Source organism: Haplochromis burtoni, unplaced genomic scaffold (assembly GCF_018398535.1).
Source record: "Haplochromis burtoni strain Fernald_Lab_line unplaced genomic scaffold, NCSU_Asbu1 Contig_757, whole genome shotgun sequence".
Classification (NCBI taxonomy): domain Eukaryota; kingdom Metazoa; phylum Chordata; class Actinopteri; order Cichliformes; family Cichlidae; genus Haplochromis; species Haplochromis burtoni.
This window is the reverse complement of record NW_024583118.1, coordinates 1-17,270: the sequence shown is the minus strand read 5'-3', so window position 1 is coordinate 17,270 and position 17,270 is coordinate 1. Positions and strand designations below refer to the sequence as shown.

General features: G+C 40.8%; 1 protein-coding gene across 1 annotated transcript in view; it reads left to right on the top strand.

Moving 5' to 3' along the window:
• Window positions 1-11,257, top strand: part of LOC102309618 (plexin domain-containing protein 2) — a gene marked incomplete at its 3' end in the record, with an annotated part of 65,419 nt that extends 54,162 nt beyond the window's left edge. Inside the window, 2 exon segments of the mRNA XM_014330318.2 lie at window positions 6,819-6,965; window positions 11,188-11,257. Of these exon segments, the coding sequence (XP_014185804.1) occupies window positions 6,819-6,965; window positions 11,188-11,257 (217 nt within the window).
• Between the last annotated feature and the right edge of the window lie 6,013 nt (window positions 11,258-17,270).

Sequence of the window (17,270 nt, the reverse complement as noted above, 5' to 3'; positions counted from 1 at the left end):
CTACCTTGCAGCAGTACGGGTGTAGACGTTTCTCAGTGGGTCAGGCAGCTCGTTGGTTTGTAGTCACTTCTTCAGATGAACAAAGAGAGCCGGTAGTGTGTGTAGTCCACTCTGTGTATTTCTGAGTCCATGGAAATCGCTTTAAAGAGCAGCCCCATCAGACAGTTTGCAAATTAAATTCTACTGTAAACCCACAGATGAGAGTACACATTGAATTATACATTAGATGCCTGGATTCACTTCAGTCTGCTCACTGAATGTATTCTCCATTTGTTTCACTGCTCTTTGAAACATGATCACTTGTCCTGAGTTGTATTTAGTCTTTATCAGTCAATGTGGTTCTGTGCAGCCTGAGTTAAGGCTATAGTTTGGGCCCAGTCCAATGATAATCATTGGATTAAATACTGCCACTGTCCTCTGAGAAAACAGGTAACCACGTGAATTTAAAGGGATGGCTTTGATTGTCCACTAGCTGCTTTTCCTACCTTCGGATTTCCACATATGAAGGAGCTGTGGTCAAACTACTAGTGCAGGTATGTGAGATCTGCCAGTAGGATGAGTAGAGGATTGTCAACTGACCCATCTGCTGATCTGTATTGTGGATGAACTTGATCTGAACTAACGTTATGCTCAGTAATTATAATGCACATTTGTTCTTTCCAGCCTGTCAAATGTGTAATTGATCGATTATTTGATCGTTAGTTGTAGATCAGTCTGCGAACCCGTTGGCTGTGACCTGTCTGTAGGGATGATGGTTAACAACTTCCTGCTTCTTGCAGTGGTGATTCTTTACATTCTGACCATAGATTCAGATAAACTGAAGGTGAATCATTCTCAGACAAAATCTGATATCAGCCAAATCCTTTCCTTTTCCAAATGAGCTGTTTGTGTGCAGGTGTGTCATGATTAAGGAATATTATTTGGATAACTAATAGAACCCAGGAATTGGCTGGTAGCAGTACAAGATCTAGTCCATTGATTATAAATTCTGCATGTCACTGTGTAGAAATCTGTTTTCAAAATGGAATAGAAATAGAAAATACAAATATTATTACAAAATGAATACAAAAATTATAGAAATTAATGATAATGACGATGCTATTCTCTTGATTATTATTGGAGCCAGTTTTGCTATCCTTTGGTTTATTTTGGGTCATGCCTGAGCATTCTGGGAAATGGCCCGGTCCAACATTTTGCATTCATCATAAACCTTTAGTTCAGTTTCCATTCTGCTGTTACAGCAGGTCTGAAATACTCTGGCACAGCCATGATGATGTTTCCCTACCAACACCAGCAAGCTGCTGAAACTAGAAGAAGTGTGGCAAAAAGTAATGGATGGCAACCATTATCTACTGAAGAAGAGCCGCACACATGAGCGATGGCGTCCTTTAAATGCTTTTTCAAACACGCTTCAGCGTGATGTAACTGTGCACGATAGTGTTGTCTTGGGAAAAAGAAAGCTGGCAGATGTGCATCTTAATCCCAACATATTGAATCATTTATTCAAAGCTCGAGTCCTGCTGCAGCAGAGACATGATCACAGTTGAGGGGATTACAGTTTTTAGTGTACTCTCCTCTTATCCTCTGAAAAACCCCATCGAATCACAGCCGCAGCTATCTACTTTTGAATAACAATTTAAAAAACGTATTTTATTTCAGTAATGGACCCAGAATAATCTCAACGTGCTAAATTACTTTATTTGGTTCTACTTTATATTATAGAGTCATTCAGTATTGAAACTATGTTGGCCCAGATATTCAGGTCTCGGTATAATGCAATATTGATGTAATGGGCAGCCTGAGTAAATGCCTCAGACAGAGATGGGAGTGAATCGAGGATGGGTTTTGTACTCTGAATCTTTACAGCAGTTTGTTTTTGTACACGAGATCCACAAAGTGATCCATTATCAACAGCAATTACAGTATTTCTCCATCTCCATCTATTTGTAGTCTATCACTTTATGAAGAAGAGATGAAATACTGGATCTAAGAGACATTTTTTCAGCTTTCACATTCACCTCCTCCTGCTTGAGCTTTTCAGGGCAGCTGATCCACATCTGTAACTCTGTGGGTGTCAGTTTGAACTTATCCCCACTGTGTATGAATATACAACTGACATTTGACTTTACACTAATAATACACACATAACCACTGAACCTTCTATTCCACCACATCCCAAAGGTTCTCTATGGGATTGACATCTGGTGACTGTGGAGACCGTTTGAGTACACTGAACTTATTTTCATTTTCAAGAAACCAGTTAAGATCATTTGAACATTATCTTCAAAGTAGTCATCAGAGGATGGGTACACTGTGGTCTTAAAAGAATGAACATGGTTAGCAACAATACTCAGGTAGGCTGTGGTGTTTCCATAGCTAAGGGACCTAGCTGTGGTGCTAAGAGGCTGACAGAGTGCCAAGAACTCGCCTACCATGCCACCACCCGCCGGTTCTTAGCTAACATGAGTGGCACCCGGTGTGGTCTTCTGCTGCTGTAGCCCATCTGCTTCAAGGTTTGTTACATTCAAATATTCTCTTCTGCTTTCCTTTGCAAGCTGGTAATTATCCTCTTAAATGGTTTTGTGGGAAAATCCCAGCAAATCAACAGTTTGGAAAATACTCAGATGAGCCCATCTGACACCAACAACCATTCCATAAAGCACACAACGACCGAGACTGTGCAAGCCAGGGCTCGAACCAGCAAGGCGAACTCCCAACTCTTGAGCCACGATCGCCCCATGTTCAAAGTTACTGAAATCCTCTTTTTTCCCCCATTCTGATGCTCGGTTTGAACTTAAGCAGGTCATCTTAACCATGTCTACATGCATAAATGCAGTGAGCTGCTGTTATGTGATTGGCTGATTGGGTAATTCTATTGATGAACACTTTACCAGGTACCTATAGTGAATGATCATGTTAAACATGGGAAAAGTTTAATTAGACCCCTGAGAGCCAAAAGCTTATAGATCAGACTGCTCTATCACCCAGTTTCTATGTGTATTTGTCTCTCTATGATATCAAGGAGACGAGGTATTCCTCATACTATTACTATTAAAAAAAGAAATCTCAAATATGATGCACTAGGTGTTCATGAGTTCAACTGTGCAATAAGCTGAACTACAGAGGTCAGCTCAGGGACGCCGCAGTTTAAGCTGAAAACAGAGATGGGTATCTCTTCCATGTAGCTTCTAATAATATATTAAAAATATTCTGCTCCACATTTTTGGATTTATACTGTCACCAGTGATTTTTCAACTGTTTTTCTTTCTGGTGAGTGGAACGTCTAACAACCTCTGTGGGTTTTGATTTATGAAAGACGTCAGCTGTCTTTATGTCCTGGTGTGCGTTTCAAAATGCAATCGTGCATATGAAAGTGACTGCAGTTACTTTACCTTAAAGGGATTTCTCTAGGTTTAGACTTGTCAAAATGTCACCATGACTTAATGCCACACAGGCAGCTTTCATGATGATGTTTTTTATTTTGTTATATATGTGAATGATAGTGTAACATTTGTATGAATGTGGCTGTTTGTATAGTGGGGTAGACCAAAGGGCAAAGTGTTTAGGATGGATTTAAAGCGTTTTTTTCCTTTTAAATCAAGCATAGCGTGAGATCCGGTGGGGCGATGAAGTCACGCTCAGCATCAATCCCAGCAGGTCTGCCAATCGCAGTGCCAGCCCTCATCATCTAATGGCAAGACAAAAAACACGGTTCAAGTCGAGTCAAGAAAAAGCTGCATTTTAGCCCTATTTTTAAACATGTAAGTGCATATGCATACACAAATGAGACCATGAAACGAAGCCTCATTTCTATATCACTTACAGGCTTCAAATGGAGTAGCTTGTCATGTCAGAATGTTGAATGAGATGCTAATTCTTGCTCAGAGTTTGAATTTAACTTTTGGTGCTATCTTTACTTTGACTTGGCTCACTGACAACCTTTACTCTGGAGATGAATTCTGCATGACGAGGACAGGAAGAGGAAGACGATAAAGAACGGTTGGATAGTTGTTATGCTGAGACATATCCAGACACTATATGGTTGATTACAGTCACTTAATCCTGGCTGTCAGCATGTGCTTCACCGCGGCTGAAGCTACTTCTCCCACCGACTCAATGCAAACTTTCCACAACAAAGGAGCTACTATCACACACAAGTTTCTTAAAGGTTTCTTAAAGGAAAACTGGCAGTAAGAAGAGATTTTGCTACTTCTGATTTTAGATTCCTTTAAACTTTAATGGTATAGCAGGAAGTGGTCCCCTTAACCAAAAAAGCAAAAACGCAAAGGAAAAAGACAATGCCACAGGCATCTTAATAAGATCAGAATCAGAAAGACTTTATTTATCCCCAAGGGGCAATTAAGATACAACAGAGCAGCATGACATTGAACATTACGACAGGGCATAAAGAGGCAATAAGAGTGAGATAATAAATACATAGAATATGCAGTACAGATGTCATCCTCTTCCTTTTCACCTCAAGCCTCATTTGCTGAATTCAAGTCAGGCACTTGAACAAACGAGAATATGTATATACATGCTCAATTATTCCCAATATTGTCACAATTACTTATTGTCCTGCAACCCTCCACACAGCTGACAAGAGCCAGCTAAACAACAACATTAGCTGGTTTTAAGCTAACATCATGCCAGCTAATGTTAGGTTCTAGTATGCTAAAAATCTTTCCTTTCCCTCTGATAAACAGTTTGATTACATTTTCTCATGGGGAGTCCATCAGATGTTCATTTCAAAGACTGTTTCACTAACACCTGCTAACAGCAGCTAAATGAGGCTAACAGTAGCTAACAGCAGCAGAAACTACCAACAGTTCTGGATATCCTAAACAATCCACTTCAGTATCGCTGGTATCGGTCAAAAGTGAGCTTCTCTGGCTCACTGACCTGTATCAGACTCATTTCACAAAGTTTTACCGCTTCTTCCAGAATAAATAAGCATTGATAGCTGAACTGACAGCCATCCACAGATAGTGAAAAACTTTGGGGCAGATCTGGATCTGGTTCAGACATTAGTAGAAACACGCTGGCCAGCCACAGCATTTATTGGGTACAGTCTAAACTTAATGTTTTTGATCTCTCTTGGTTGACGAAAAGATGTTTGTCCTGTAGCAGCCACCCTAGTTATGTTTATACACTTGAACTGGGAGAAAAGGAATGCTGCAATCTTCTTTTACACAGTGTAACTTTAACCATAAGCACTGTCTACTCTTTTGAAGACAGATGAAGGCTAAACTCAAAGAATCCTAACTGAATCTCGGTTTCTTGACCAACTTTTGGACTGAAATCTAATTAAGTAGAGTTATTTGTTCTTTGTCTTGGCGCCTACCTGTTCCAGTTTCCCATAAAAGCCACCCAAAACCGAGACCAGAGTGAGAGCAGATTTCTCACCATGTTTGTATTTTCCCACACTGATTTTGAGTACTACACTTTACTTGTTGGACATTTTTGTGGATGTTTTAAAGAAACGGGACCTTCCTCTTTCAACCTCCCACCAAAACTATTTGTGTGAGCATTTTTTTTATGCTCCTTGTACTGTGTTTGTTATTCTCTTGAGAAGCCCCCACAGCTTCACATCCACCTACACCCAGCTGGACGATGGCGCCCTGCCCACCGTCCCCTTTACTTGAAGAACTCTCCAGCTGGCCCCTCTCACCTCTGAGGAGCCTACATCTCCCTCGCTCTCTCTGCGTGAGACAAGAAATCATCCTGTGCTGATTAGCAGGAAACTTTACAGCCCTGCATTTGTGTGTTTTACAAGTAGACTTGTTTTTCTATTCTGGGAGTAATGTGCTGAATAAGGCTGCCTGAAGGGGCCTTTTTCCCTGACATGGTCTGTCTGCACGTTAATCTGTGATGAAAGGCTTGTGGCAGTGTTTGTTTAAATGTACACATTAATCAGAAGCAGCACCACCTACATGACTGAACTCCATTTGGGATTCAGATATTTATCAGTCCCACAGAGGCTTTGCCAGGCCTGAAACATTATCTCCCCTTGTCTTATATAGCAGGCTGAATATTGAATAGCGGTATTAGATTATAACTCTCTGAGGGGAAATATGAATCCTTGAAGCAAAACGAACTGAACAGGGAAGGATTGTGCTTTAATTAATGTTTGTCTCATGGCCTTTTGACAAGCTCTGAATATTACCGCCCATATATCAAAGCATCTGCAGAGCTCTGTGAGCTCCTATTAGTCAGATCACAGTCGCAAGTAATGTACATCCAGCAAAACATAAACTTTAACAGTGTTTCAAATAAAAAGACACAGCTGCAAGGTACCTCATTAGACCCTGCGGGAAACAGACAACACGAACATTCTTCTTAATTCTGCACAGGAAACAGTAAAAGCAGACAAGCCCGTCTCGTATGGCCTTGTAAAAGTTCATGGATGGCTCTGTTATTAAAGGCAGCCCTGACTTTGCAGGCTTTTTAAGAGAAAAAGGAGCTGATTGCATTTTTTTGTTGTTTAATTTTATTAGGAAACATTAAAAGCAGTACATGTGCTGAGCGCTTTGAAGGAAAGAGGTTGAAGGAAAGGACGGGGACTGTTATAATCTAATTTAGTGGGTAATTTGGTTAGCTGCAAAATTAAAAATACTGGATGTCAGTGAATTTCCATATGCATGTGTTTTATTTTTATTTAGTGGTAACTGTGTATTAGACTGCAATGAGCTGCACAATCTCTATTTTTAAATGTGTTTATATTCTCTACACTTTGCGCCCTTATTATACTGTACAAACTTCACAGATCGACTCAGACTCACCCGATGTATTATCTTATTTTCTCTTTCATTCTTCAGGAGGATACAGATCACAACTACTACACATCAAAAACGTACGGCCCTTCAGATCCGATGAGCAAGGGCTTGTGGGTAAATATCGACCAGATGGACAAGGACAAAGTGAAGATCCACGGCATTCTGTCCAACACACACAGACAAGCTGCGGTAAGTCAACACACATCATGAGAGGAGATTTACTCGATGTTGGCATATTTAAAGACATTTGATACCAAAAATTATCCATCAGATGTGTGTTTTTCACTCTGATAAATGGTTATGAGCTATAATTTTGTTATCCTGAAAATGAATCTGAGCATTTTAAAGGAAATATGTTTACATCTGAACCTTACTTATGTTGAATTCTGTGTACAGGTGCTTTGATCTGCTTTAGCTCGGTTCACAGATGTTGGTGTTTTTTCCAGAAATGGACCTATTGCTCCATCTACAACTGCTGCTCACTACAATATCTGTGTTACTGTGGAACCACAATTATTATCCAACTTTAAGACATTTTACATTTGACACAGTAAAGATTGGTAGGACATAATAAGACTAACAGTCTTTCTGCGTTTAGTTGAACAAAGGCACAACTTTTGTATTTCTGCCACTGTACAACAGAAGTTTGTGGTTCCTTTTTTGTATATTTTTATATTTAATGACTGAAAAGCATGTTTTATCAGATTGAGATCAGGTGACTGACTTGGACATTGAAAAATGCCCCATTTCTTTGCTTTGGAAACTCTTGGGTTGCTTTTGTGGTATGCTATGGGTCATTATCCATTTGCATTGTAAAGCTCTGTCTGGTCAGCTTTGCAGCATTTGGCTGAGTCTGAGCAGAGAGCATAGCCCTGTACACTTCACAATTCATCCTGCTACTTCTATCAGCAGGCACATCATCAATAAACACTAGTGGCCCAGTTCCACTGGCAGCCATACATGCCCATGCCATAATTCATCCTTTGAGCTGTTTCTCTCCTTCATCCTTTTCTCTTCCTATCATTCTGGTTCAAGCTAATCTTGGTTTCATCTGTCAAAATAAGTTTTTTCCAAAACTGTGCAGACTCTTTTAAATGTTTTCTGCCAAAGTCTAATCTGTCCTTCCTGTTCTTGACTATAACCTTGTCATAAACCCTCTGTATTTCCATTCATGAAGGGGATACTTGCTTAGATGTTATGAAGTAGAAATAATTCACCATGCACTTTAGTTGACCCTTTTTAAGAATGAACCAGATTGTAAATTTGGGACATCCAACGAAGCAGACATAACATATGAAGCTGACTTAAAGTGTACAATTTGTCACTGTAAATGAAGAGGATCGTGACAATAACCCCTCTGAAAACAGTTATTTTCTTATCACTACACACACATTACTGGAGGGACTACGGTTGTTTTTAAGGCTAAAAACAGCAAGTAATTCTTCTTGCATTTTTACCATTAAAAGTATCCCTGCAGTGAAAAAATTAGAAAGCTCCCCTCCCTCCACCTCAGCACAAGCAGGTGATGCATGCAAGCTGCATACTGATGGAGTCACACAAGGCAGCAGCAGACTGACTAAGAAACAAAGCAGAATTGCAGTAAAAGAAAGAGAGAGAGAAAGAAAAACTGCCCAGGGTGAGCAATAGCTGGCAAGGGTACAGAATAGAGGCCCACATTGTGAATTCTGCTCCTTTACCTTCAGCTGGGTGGTGATGGATTGAGCTATCCACTCTGAGGCAAGCTATTCATTTTAGCCACTGAACGTCCCGGCTAAGAAGCGAGGCGTTCTTGTAAACAGCATCGAGGAAAGGTTCTCTGACTTTGTTTTACGAAGTGAATTCCTAATTCAGCGGTCAACTGAGGAATCTGGAGTCAAAAGTAGACGCTGGAATTCTCGGCTGAGTAATTTGATTTCATATTGGAGCGAAAGAAGCAGGGAAAACCATCTGGGCTGAACAGATCTGCGGCACAACCTCAGCAGACTAACATTTTAAACAAATAGACTTTATAATGAAGACAGTTAAAGTCCTGCATATACTCAGAGATCTTCCTTCCAAACTGTGCCGGCTGCCAGCTATTACTCAAAGAAATTGGCTAATAAAGTTGTAAAACAAAATGCAGTCACAGAGGTTAGCTTCATCACCGGAGTGCAGAAAAGTTAAGCTCTGGATTGTCTCTATGGTCTTCAAGATTCATCGTGGTTTGCCACAGGATTACTCCCTCTGGCACAATCTGTAGAACCATGCATAATATCAGCATGTTCACTGTGGACTGTCCATCTCCATAACACTTACTGGCAGTGTCTGGAATTTAACCCGAGGGATAAAACAATGAATGTAAACTATAATTTATAGGATACATTTTTGGCTACCCTGTAGTCTCTTAAAGATAATTTTATTATGTCTCCGTTCATTTGAAAATATTTATAAATACAATATGAGCCCATCTCTGTGTAAAAGCTTGTTGTTTAAATATTTCCCGTGAGAAATGGTAGGACTCAAGAATCTACAGCCATGCTAGCAGCTCTATGAGGGTACGCTGGATAATGCTTTGAGCTAAATGCTAACGTTAGCATGAAACATACATTGGTAACAGTGATGTTGATGATTTTTGGCTGGTCAAATTTTACCATTTAGAAGATTTTAGTATGGTGAGTTAGTGTGAAAAGAAATAGCTAATTAGTCTGGATGAAGCACACAGGAAAGCTATTGTTAGCTGTTAAACTTAAAGCATGACTTTCCTCCGCTACGAAGTGACCGGATAGACTATTTCTGCTAACTGTTACTACCAACTCCAGCACAGTGTTTCCTAATCACTGTGCAGCGGCACATACGTGTGTCGTGAGAAATCATCAGGTGTACTCTAGATTTTCAAGGTGCCGAATTGCACCTCACTGAGAGGTGACGTGTGCACATTAGTCATGCGATTATTCCTACTAGTATGCTAGAGCAGTGTTTCCCAACCTTTAGGAGCCACGGAACATATTTTACATTAGAAAGATCACACGGCACATCACCAAACAAAAAAATCACCAAAAGCAAATTGATCATTTTCCCCCGCGCACCAGGTATAGCAGAATTGGTTCGATTTGACCCCAGTATAGCTTTTATGCTTTCTTGTAACCACTACTCATGCTAGGGCCTTCATCTCCAGGACCCAGGTCAGATTGACAACTTTCTCTTTTCAAATATGTATCTATTGCTATCATGCGCTGGATCGTCTCACAGTTGGCAACCTATTTAATTAGAGCAGGTAGTTGTACTGCCCTCTAGTGGAAGAGAATGTAATTGTTCTGCCCGTTACTCAGGCTGATTGCTTAGAGAACTAATCACACCTGATCATTTCTCATGGCACACCTATGCGCTGTGGCACAGTGGTTGGGAAACACTGATCTAGAGGGTTGAGATTTCTACCGGTAATATGTGTCTTGGGTTTTACCAAAAAGATCTTTTCCTGCCATGCCATTTTTTTTTCTGTCTCAATCTAATAGAAATTTATAGTAAAACGTAAAAAGTGGTCTCAAGTGAGCCTTGAATTTTATGTATGGGTCAGTTCAGAGGGTAGGTAAAGACATATTTCTGACTTTGGGAGTCACAGTGCTGACATGTAAGTCCCGAGCCATATCCTCATTTCTCTATATTTTGCTAGGAAAATGGGGAATAGTTGCACTGATTTATTGAAGCATGTACAAACATACATGGAAGAACAGTAAACCCTACTTTTGTCCACTGCCTTATTCACAAGGGGCCAAACTGTATAATATATTTGGCATTTTTTGACAGATTCAACTAAAGAAGTGGGAAGCATTTGTATTTTAGTGAAACAACCTTTGCTCACCGTACTTTTTAAATTCAGAAGAAGATCTGGCTCTTTGAAAGCAGAATATAATGAACTAAGGGGTGGCTCAAGACTTCATGTTTTCCTAGGTAAAAAAACGACCGCCACTGAATAGTTACATGCAGAGATAAGGTGTATATGTCATTTAATGGTCGGGCATTGTACAGCTACAAGCATTTCACCCCCATGTCATACTGTGTATGGTTGTGTGTGTGTGACAAATAAAATTTGAATTTGAATATAAGTATTTCTCCATGAGTGTTTAAGAAAGTACTGTCATTGCTTCACATTGTATATTTCAGCTGTGACATAAACATTTTTTTTCAGCAAAACTTTGAGTTCAGTGTTTGTCTTTTTTAGTTTGTAGGACTTCTTTCTTCTCATAAAGATTACCCTGTAAAGTAGAGCAGATGTAACACACCGGGCACTTTGGTATTTGTTTTTCACATTTTCCTTCTGATCTAAATCCTCTTTGTTTTTTTAAGATCAAAACAGCTTTTTCTTGGATCCTGTCTTAGCTCTATCATCCTGACTGAGGTCATCTGTCTGTTTTTTGTTTTTGTTTTTTCACAGAGAGTTAATCTGTCCTTCGATTTTCCTTTTTACGGACATTACCTGCGTGAAATCACAGTGGCGACCGGTGGTAAGTGAACACTGCTTTTGCCCTCTGTTCTCAGTCATATTTATTAGTGTTATTATTGGATATACTGCCTGTGCTTGGTATATTATACTGTACACAGACAGATTTTTATTGCTATGGGGTTTAGCAGGGAATGTGGTGAGATTTATGAAATGAGTCTGGAGTACAGAGGCATTTATGAAATGGGGAAGAAAACCACAGTCTGTGTGCATACATGTGTTCATGTCTGAATGTGTTTCTAGTACTTGGTGAACCTGTGGGTGTGGTGTGGCTACTGTACAAAGAGATATCCCCCCTAAATACAGAAAAGGGGACCAAACAATGAGTTATTTCTGCAAAAGATGCTTCTTGGAAACTAAATCAGGGAGATTCAGGGTTTAAAAACCTTGTCTGGCACAAACCACAGTACAAAACCACCAACAACAATCTTCCAGCCAAGCAGGCAGCCTGATACAAGACATTTACAGCTCTTACCTCCGTGGGATAGTCTGCTAGAGTAGGGGATAAAACAACAAACCACTCCCAACACTCTGCACACCAGACTTAACTGGAGGAGCAACCAGACCAGTAGGTTTGGACGGGAGACAGGAGTCGTTCTGCCGAGTGACCCAGCGCACCCTGATAGACGTGGATAAAGAGGTTGGGGTATCAGAGGATGTGTATCTGGGGGCGAGACACATGACGCAGCAGACGTGTTTGCCAGAGTGTGCAAAGCAATTTTCCACTTGAGTCTTGATGGCGAAACCGCAACACCCCAACCGTCTATTATCACATCAAAGACTAAAGCCCTGCACTTACTCAACTATTTCAGAGATGTTGTGCAGCGTTTAACTGTCGGTGGAATAATAAAGAAATAATCAGTTGTGTCTCTTATCTTCATTCTCGTCACTGTCTCGTGTCCCCACTTGAGCCTCGATCGCTGGGGAAAGTTCAGCGGGCTTTAGAGACGTTCTGGATGATGGTGAGGAGGAACGGATGGGCAGAGGCGCTACTAGCCCGAAAGAGATAACAGGAATTTGCATTTCTCCAGACAGAGATGAAGGGACAAGGCCGCGAAGAAGAGGAGGAGGAGGCAGCTATCTGCCTCTCACAGGCCTCGGGGACTTTGTCTCCGAGACACCCTCCTCATATCCCTCCATTTCAGGACCTATCAGTCAGCTCGCCCTCCTCTCACCACTGTACCATCTTTGCAGCCTGCCTTCATTTCTGTCAGCAGGTCACACTTTTTACTTAAGCAGATATTTTTCTTTCTTGCTTCCTACACGGAAAAACTCTGCTGGAAAAGATAATTTCTTAACAGAGGGTGACAAAACGGCAGCGGAGTTGCATTCGGATTTCATTACTTTCCAAACAGTAAAGCAGCCAATCCTCAAACACATTAATGATCCAGGCACCAAGACTGGGTTGGCATGTATCCTGAATACACATCTATGGTCCAAGTGTACTTTTCAACTTTTTTGATACAGTGACTGTAGATTTAAACATCAAAAAGGCCTCATTCTAAGAACTTAAGGTGCATTTCCTCTTTAAACTGCCTACATTGATGGACTCTCATGTTAAACATGGCCAAAGTTTCAAATAATGAGGTTAGCATATCCCAGTAAGCCAGAAGCTTGAGGCTTCAAGTAAAAACACCCTGTTTTAGACTTTTTGTTGTAATATTTGCTTTATATGATGTCAGTGAGAGCAGATATCCCTATTTTGTTCACATCAGTTGAACAGCTCAGGCTGTGAGCACAGAAGCTTCATGCACATTCTGTTAGCGAGGGGCATCCAATCAAAAGAAAGGTGGCTTAAAGGGAGGTTGGCGTCAACAGAGACAGTTCTGGTGAACTGAGGCACTGGGCAAAGGCCCAGTATAATACACATAAAGATTATTCTAAACTACAGAGAGCCAACATTAAAGTACAGAGTGAGAAATTAACCGAGTAGGTTCCCATTGATGTTTTAGCTTTCTGGAAAAGTAATGGTGGCTGTTTTAAAATGAAATAAGGCAGATTACTGTAGATACTAATACACAAGGACGTCAATTTCTAGTGGAAACAGGTTCAAGGAATGTCTTTAACAATGAATAAAAATAATGAATACAAATATTGATAATAGAATTAAGGCTTTTCTACTTTTCTTCAAAGTAAACTAAAAGAAAAAAGTGACGCATGCACATTTGAATAATTCTGCTTACAACATACTGCAGTCAGCTGAGAGCCAGAGTAGAGAGGCTGAGTGTGAATATAAGTGATGAAATATGATCTGACCGCTGCCAGCTGTTATCAAGCTGTGCACTGATTTCAGTGGTTGGTCTGTCACTTGTTAGAGGAAGAATGCATGCATCGGCTTACAGGAAACACAGGACAACTGCACGAACCAGCTTGGTTTTTTTCATGTTTTGCAGTCATTAATGTTTAAGGTGCCAAATGCATAACATTCGTGAGGTGTGAGGTACTTAAACTCTTGGGAACAAAAGCTCATATGAAATGTTATTAGAAGAAGACATGAGGAAGACAACAAACAGCAAGATTTTAATTAGAAAGAGTCGCCCCTCGATCTGGACTAACAGCACTGCTCTGTTTTGTGTTGTTTTAAGAAAATCACTCTGTGCATCAGACTGCCACACTATGTAAAAATGTACTATATGAGAGCAATGTTATACTGTTCCTTCAGTCTCGTCTTTGTGTTAGTGTCTCCCACCTGTTTCCCTTAGCCTCAGTAGCTTGTTTAGAAATTGTCTGAGTCTCTTCTTGCCCTTTGTCATGTTATCCGCCAGTGCTGCGTGTCCCTGGCTCTGTGGTTACCAGTATTTAGTTTTTAGTGTTTAGTTTTTGGACTTTGTTTATTTTATAAATTTGAGATTACACTGTCTCCTTCGATCCTTAGCCTTCCTACCACACAGCTGTCCTGTGACACCCACTCCCTCCCTAATTTTTTTCTTATCAAATCTCTGTGTGAAACCTCTTCTTGGCTCACAACTGAGCTGTGATGAAGAGAAAAATCCTGTAAATTAAAGACAGCTCAGTACGAAGGAACAAAGATTGTCTAAACACAACGTCAGTAAAGTGAAGCTTTGACCTGGTGGGACTGCTAATTCCTGCTCATGTTTTTGGACAGCAGCACACACAGACACAGCTCCTGAAATAAAGAAGTGTCTTCCGCTGTCCCTCCTTTCTGAACGCTCCCTCTTTCCATTACTTCTATTTCTCTGTTGTTCCCTCGTGTATGCCTCCTGTTCTGTCCAGTCTCCTACTGCTGTAAGTGACGGCCATAATGAATGAATTGCCTCTCTATTGAGCGCCCCGCAGCTCTCACCTCTTTAGTGTATTGAGAGGCTGTCTGATTTTCTTTAGACTGTCAAATAAGTGGGATTATGTATTCAGGGGGTTGCTGGTGGTAGAAAGCAAAGGCATCAAGGCTAAGAAATAAAACATTTCAACCCTGGGCTTTATGTTTTCAGAGAAGTGTGTGTTTGGTTGGGTATTTTTTATTTCTTTAGCTTTTAAGGGTTGAAAGTGGAGCCCAGAGGCAGAAGGTGAGCTACAAGCACAGGCTTAGGTAGAATGATGGGTGTCAGGTTTGTTTCTGTAATGCAGATTTGTTCACTCCTCTGCAGTGTCTTTTATTTTGAAAAATTTGCAGACGCACTGTTCAGTTCCTTTGTCTGACTTCCTCAGCAATAATGGTGCCCTTGCATATGTTGCATATGTGGCTAATGCCCTTGTCCCTTCTATAGTTTTATATTAAAAGATTCAAATTATTGAGTTAAATTATTAAGTCTAATGATTATTTGGCTACACAATGTGAAACAGTCACAAACCCCATGCCATTTCTACTTCTAGAGGACTGAACTGAATTGCTTGAAGTATTCAGCTAGTTGTTTTTCATACTGCTTATTTTCTCAAGCACAACTTGTATCCTTTCTTATCCTAATGAAATACTTCTTTAAAATTCTCCCTGGCATCAAACTTCAAGGAAATACCCTCTGAAGTACCTACCTGTCAGGCATCATAGCAGCTAGGATGACAAGACATAAGGCTCAATACATGAGTGGGGCACAAGTGCCTTGGGAATCCCACAGGCAAATGGGAACCACAAAGAAGCCACCAGGAAAGTTGCAACCACCAAATACCTGCAGAGGGTAAGGCAAGTCCTGAGGAGTGAGCTGAATGGAAAAACCAAGATCAGGGTAATCAACACCTGTGCCCTGCCAGTGATCAGATACCATGCTGGGATAATAAGCTGGCCAAAGAAGGAGATAGAAGCCATTGACATCAAGACAAGGAAGCACCTTGTCTAGAAATCCTACCAGTGGCTGGACAATGCTGGACTGAAAGAAAGCGCAGAGGCACTAATCATGGCAGCACAGAAACAAGATCTATAGAGGCAGGGTCTACCACACAAGGCAAGATCCCAGGTGCAGGCTGTGTACAGATGCAATCCAGTACATAACTGCAGATGGCAAGATTCTTGCAGGCTGGGGAAACATTGAATGCCATAACCAAGTGGCCGGCATAGTATACAGGAACATCTAAGTTAAGTGTGGCCTTGAAGTCCCGAGGTCAAGATGGGACATGGTCCCTAGGGTCTTTCAGGTACAGACAGAAACTGGTGATGGCTAACCAACCGGACATAGTAGTGGTGAACAAGCAGAGGAGGATAACGATATCAAATGAGAGCAACATCAGGAAGAAGGAACACAAGAAGCTGGTGAAATACCAAGGGCTCAAAGAACCTGAGAAGATGTGAAGGGTAAAGGTAACAGTGGTCCCAGTGGTAATCGGAGCGCTAGTTGCAGTGACTCCCCAGCTAGGCGAGCGGCTCCAGCAGATCCCAGGAATAACATCGGAGATCTCTGTCCAGAAGAGCGTAGCTCTAGTAATTGCAAAAAACAGTGCAGGACCCTTAAGCTCCCAGGCCTCTGGTAGAGGACCCAAGCTTGAAGGATAAAGACCGCCCGCAGGGGTGAGAGGGGAATTTATATATACATATATAAGCAGTCCTTCAGTGAGCCAAAAGGACTGCTTTATTCACTCTAAGTTCACTCTGCATTCAAGACTTTACACAAGAAATATAGTCAGATCCATATTTCTTGTCTCCTGCTTTCAGTGCTGACAGCACTTTTTATACGGAGGAAATTCTGAGCATGGAGATCTTTGGGGAAAGATTGATTCCCCTCATAGTATGCTCTGCCTGTGATTTCCACAGTGATAGATGTGTTTTATAGCACGCCCACCATATCAGACATACGGTGACATGAAATGAGGTTTTATACTCTGGCCTCAATGACATTTTTCCCAAAAATTGTTTCTCAGCAGAGTTTTTTATGCCTATATGCCTTAGGCAGCCACCTTATATACAGTATATCTCTTGAACCTGAGAAGAAAAGAAAGAGATTAAATTCGTATTCTGACCTGTTGAGTGATTTTACTGTGAAGCACCGCATAACTAAAAGACCGGCTGTCCTAAAATCAAGTGAGGACCAGATGTTTTCATGTACAGCATGTGATTTACGGTGTTAGGGTTATGTTAAGATTTCTGATTTAGATTTTTTTAAGGATAGACATGGCTGTATGTAAATGTCTAGTTTTGACTGTTTAACACTTCCATCTTCATCTCCAGTAGACTTATGTATATGTACAATCAGGACACAGCTATCTAGCTTGAAAAGCAGTGACTTTGTGTCAATGTACTGTTGCTTAAATAGTTTGAACACCAAAGTTGCTTTGAAAATAGCAACTGACTGTGAAATGAAACCTGTTGGCCTATCACAGTATTATGCCATGTCTTGAGGCATTGCTTCTCTTCGCTGCTTTCATTAATTAAATAATTTACACAGACTGCCTGTTTCCAGTGTTTGTGCAAAGTTAGTAACATGCTGGCTTCATACTTTTATATATTGTTCTTAGGACACATTCAACAATTTGCTGCAGATTTGTTGACTACATTCATGACTAGGGGTGCAACGATACTCGTATCGATATTGAACCGTTCGATACAGTGCTTTCGGTTCGGTACGCATATGTAT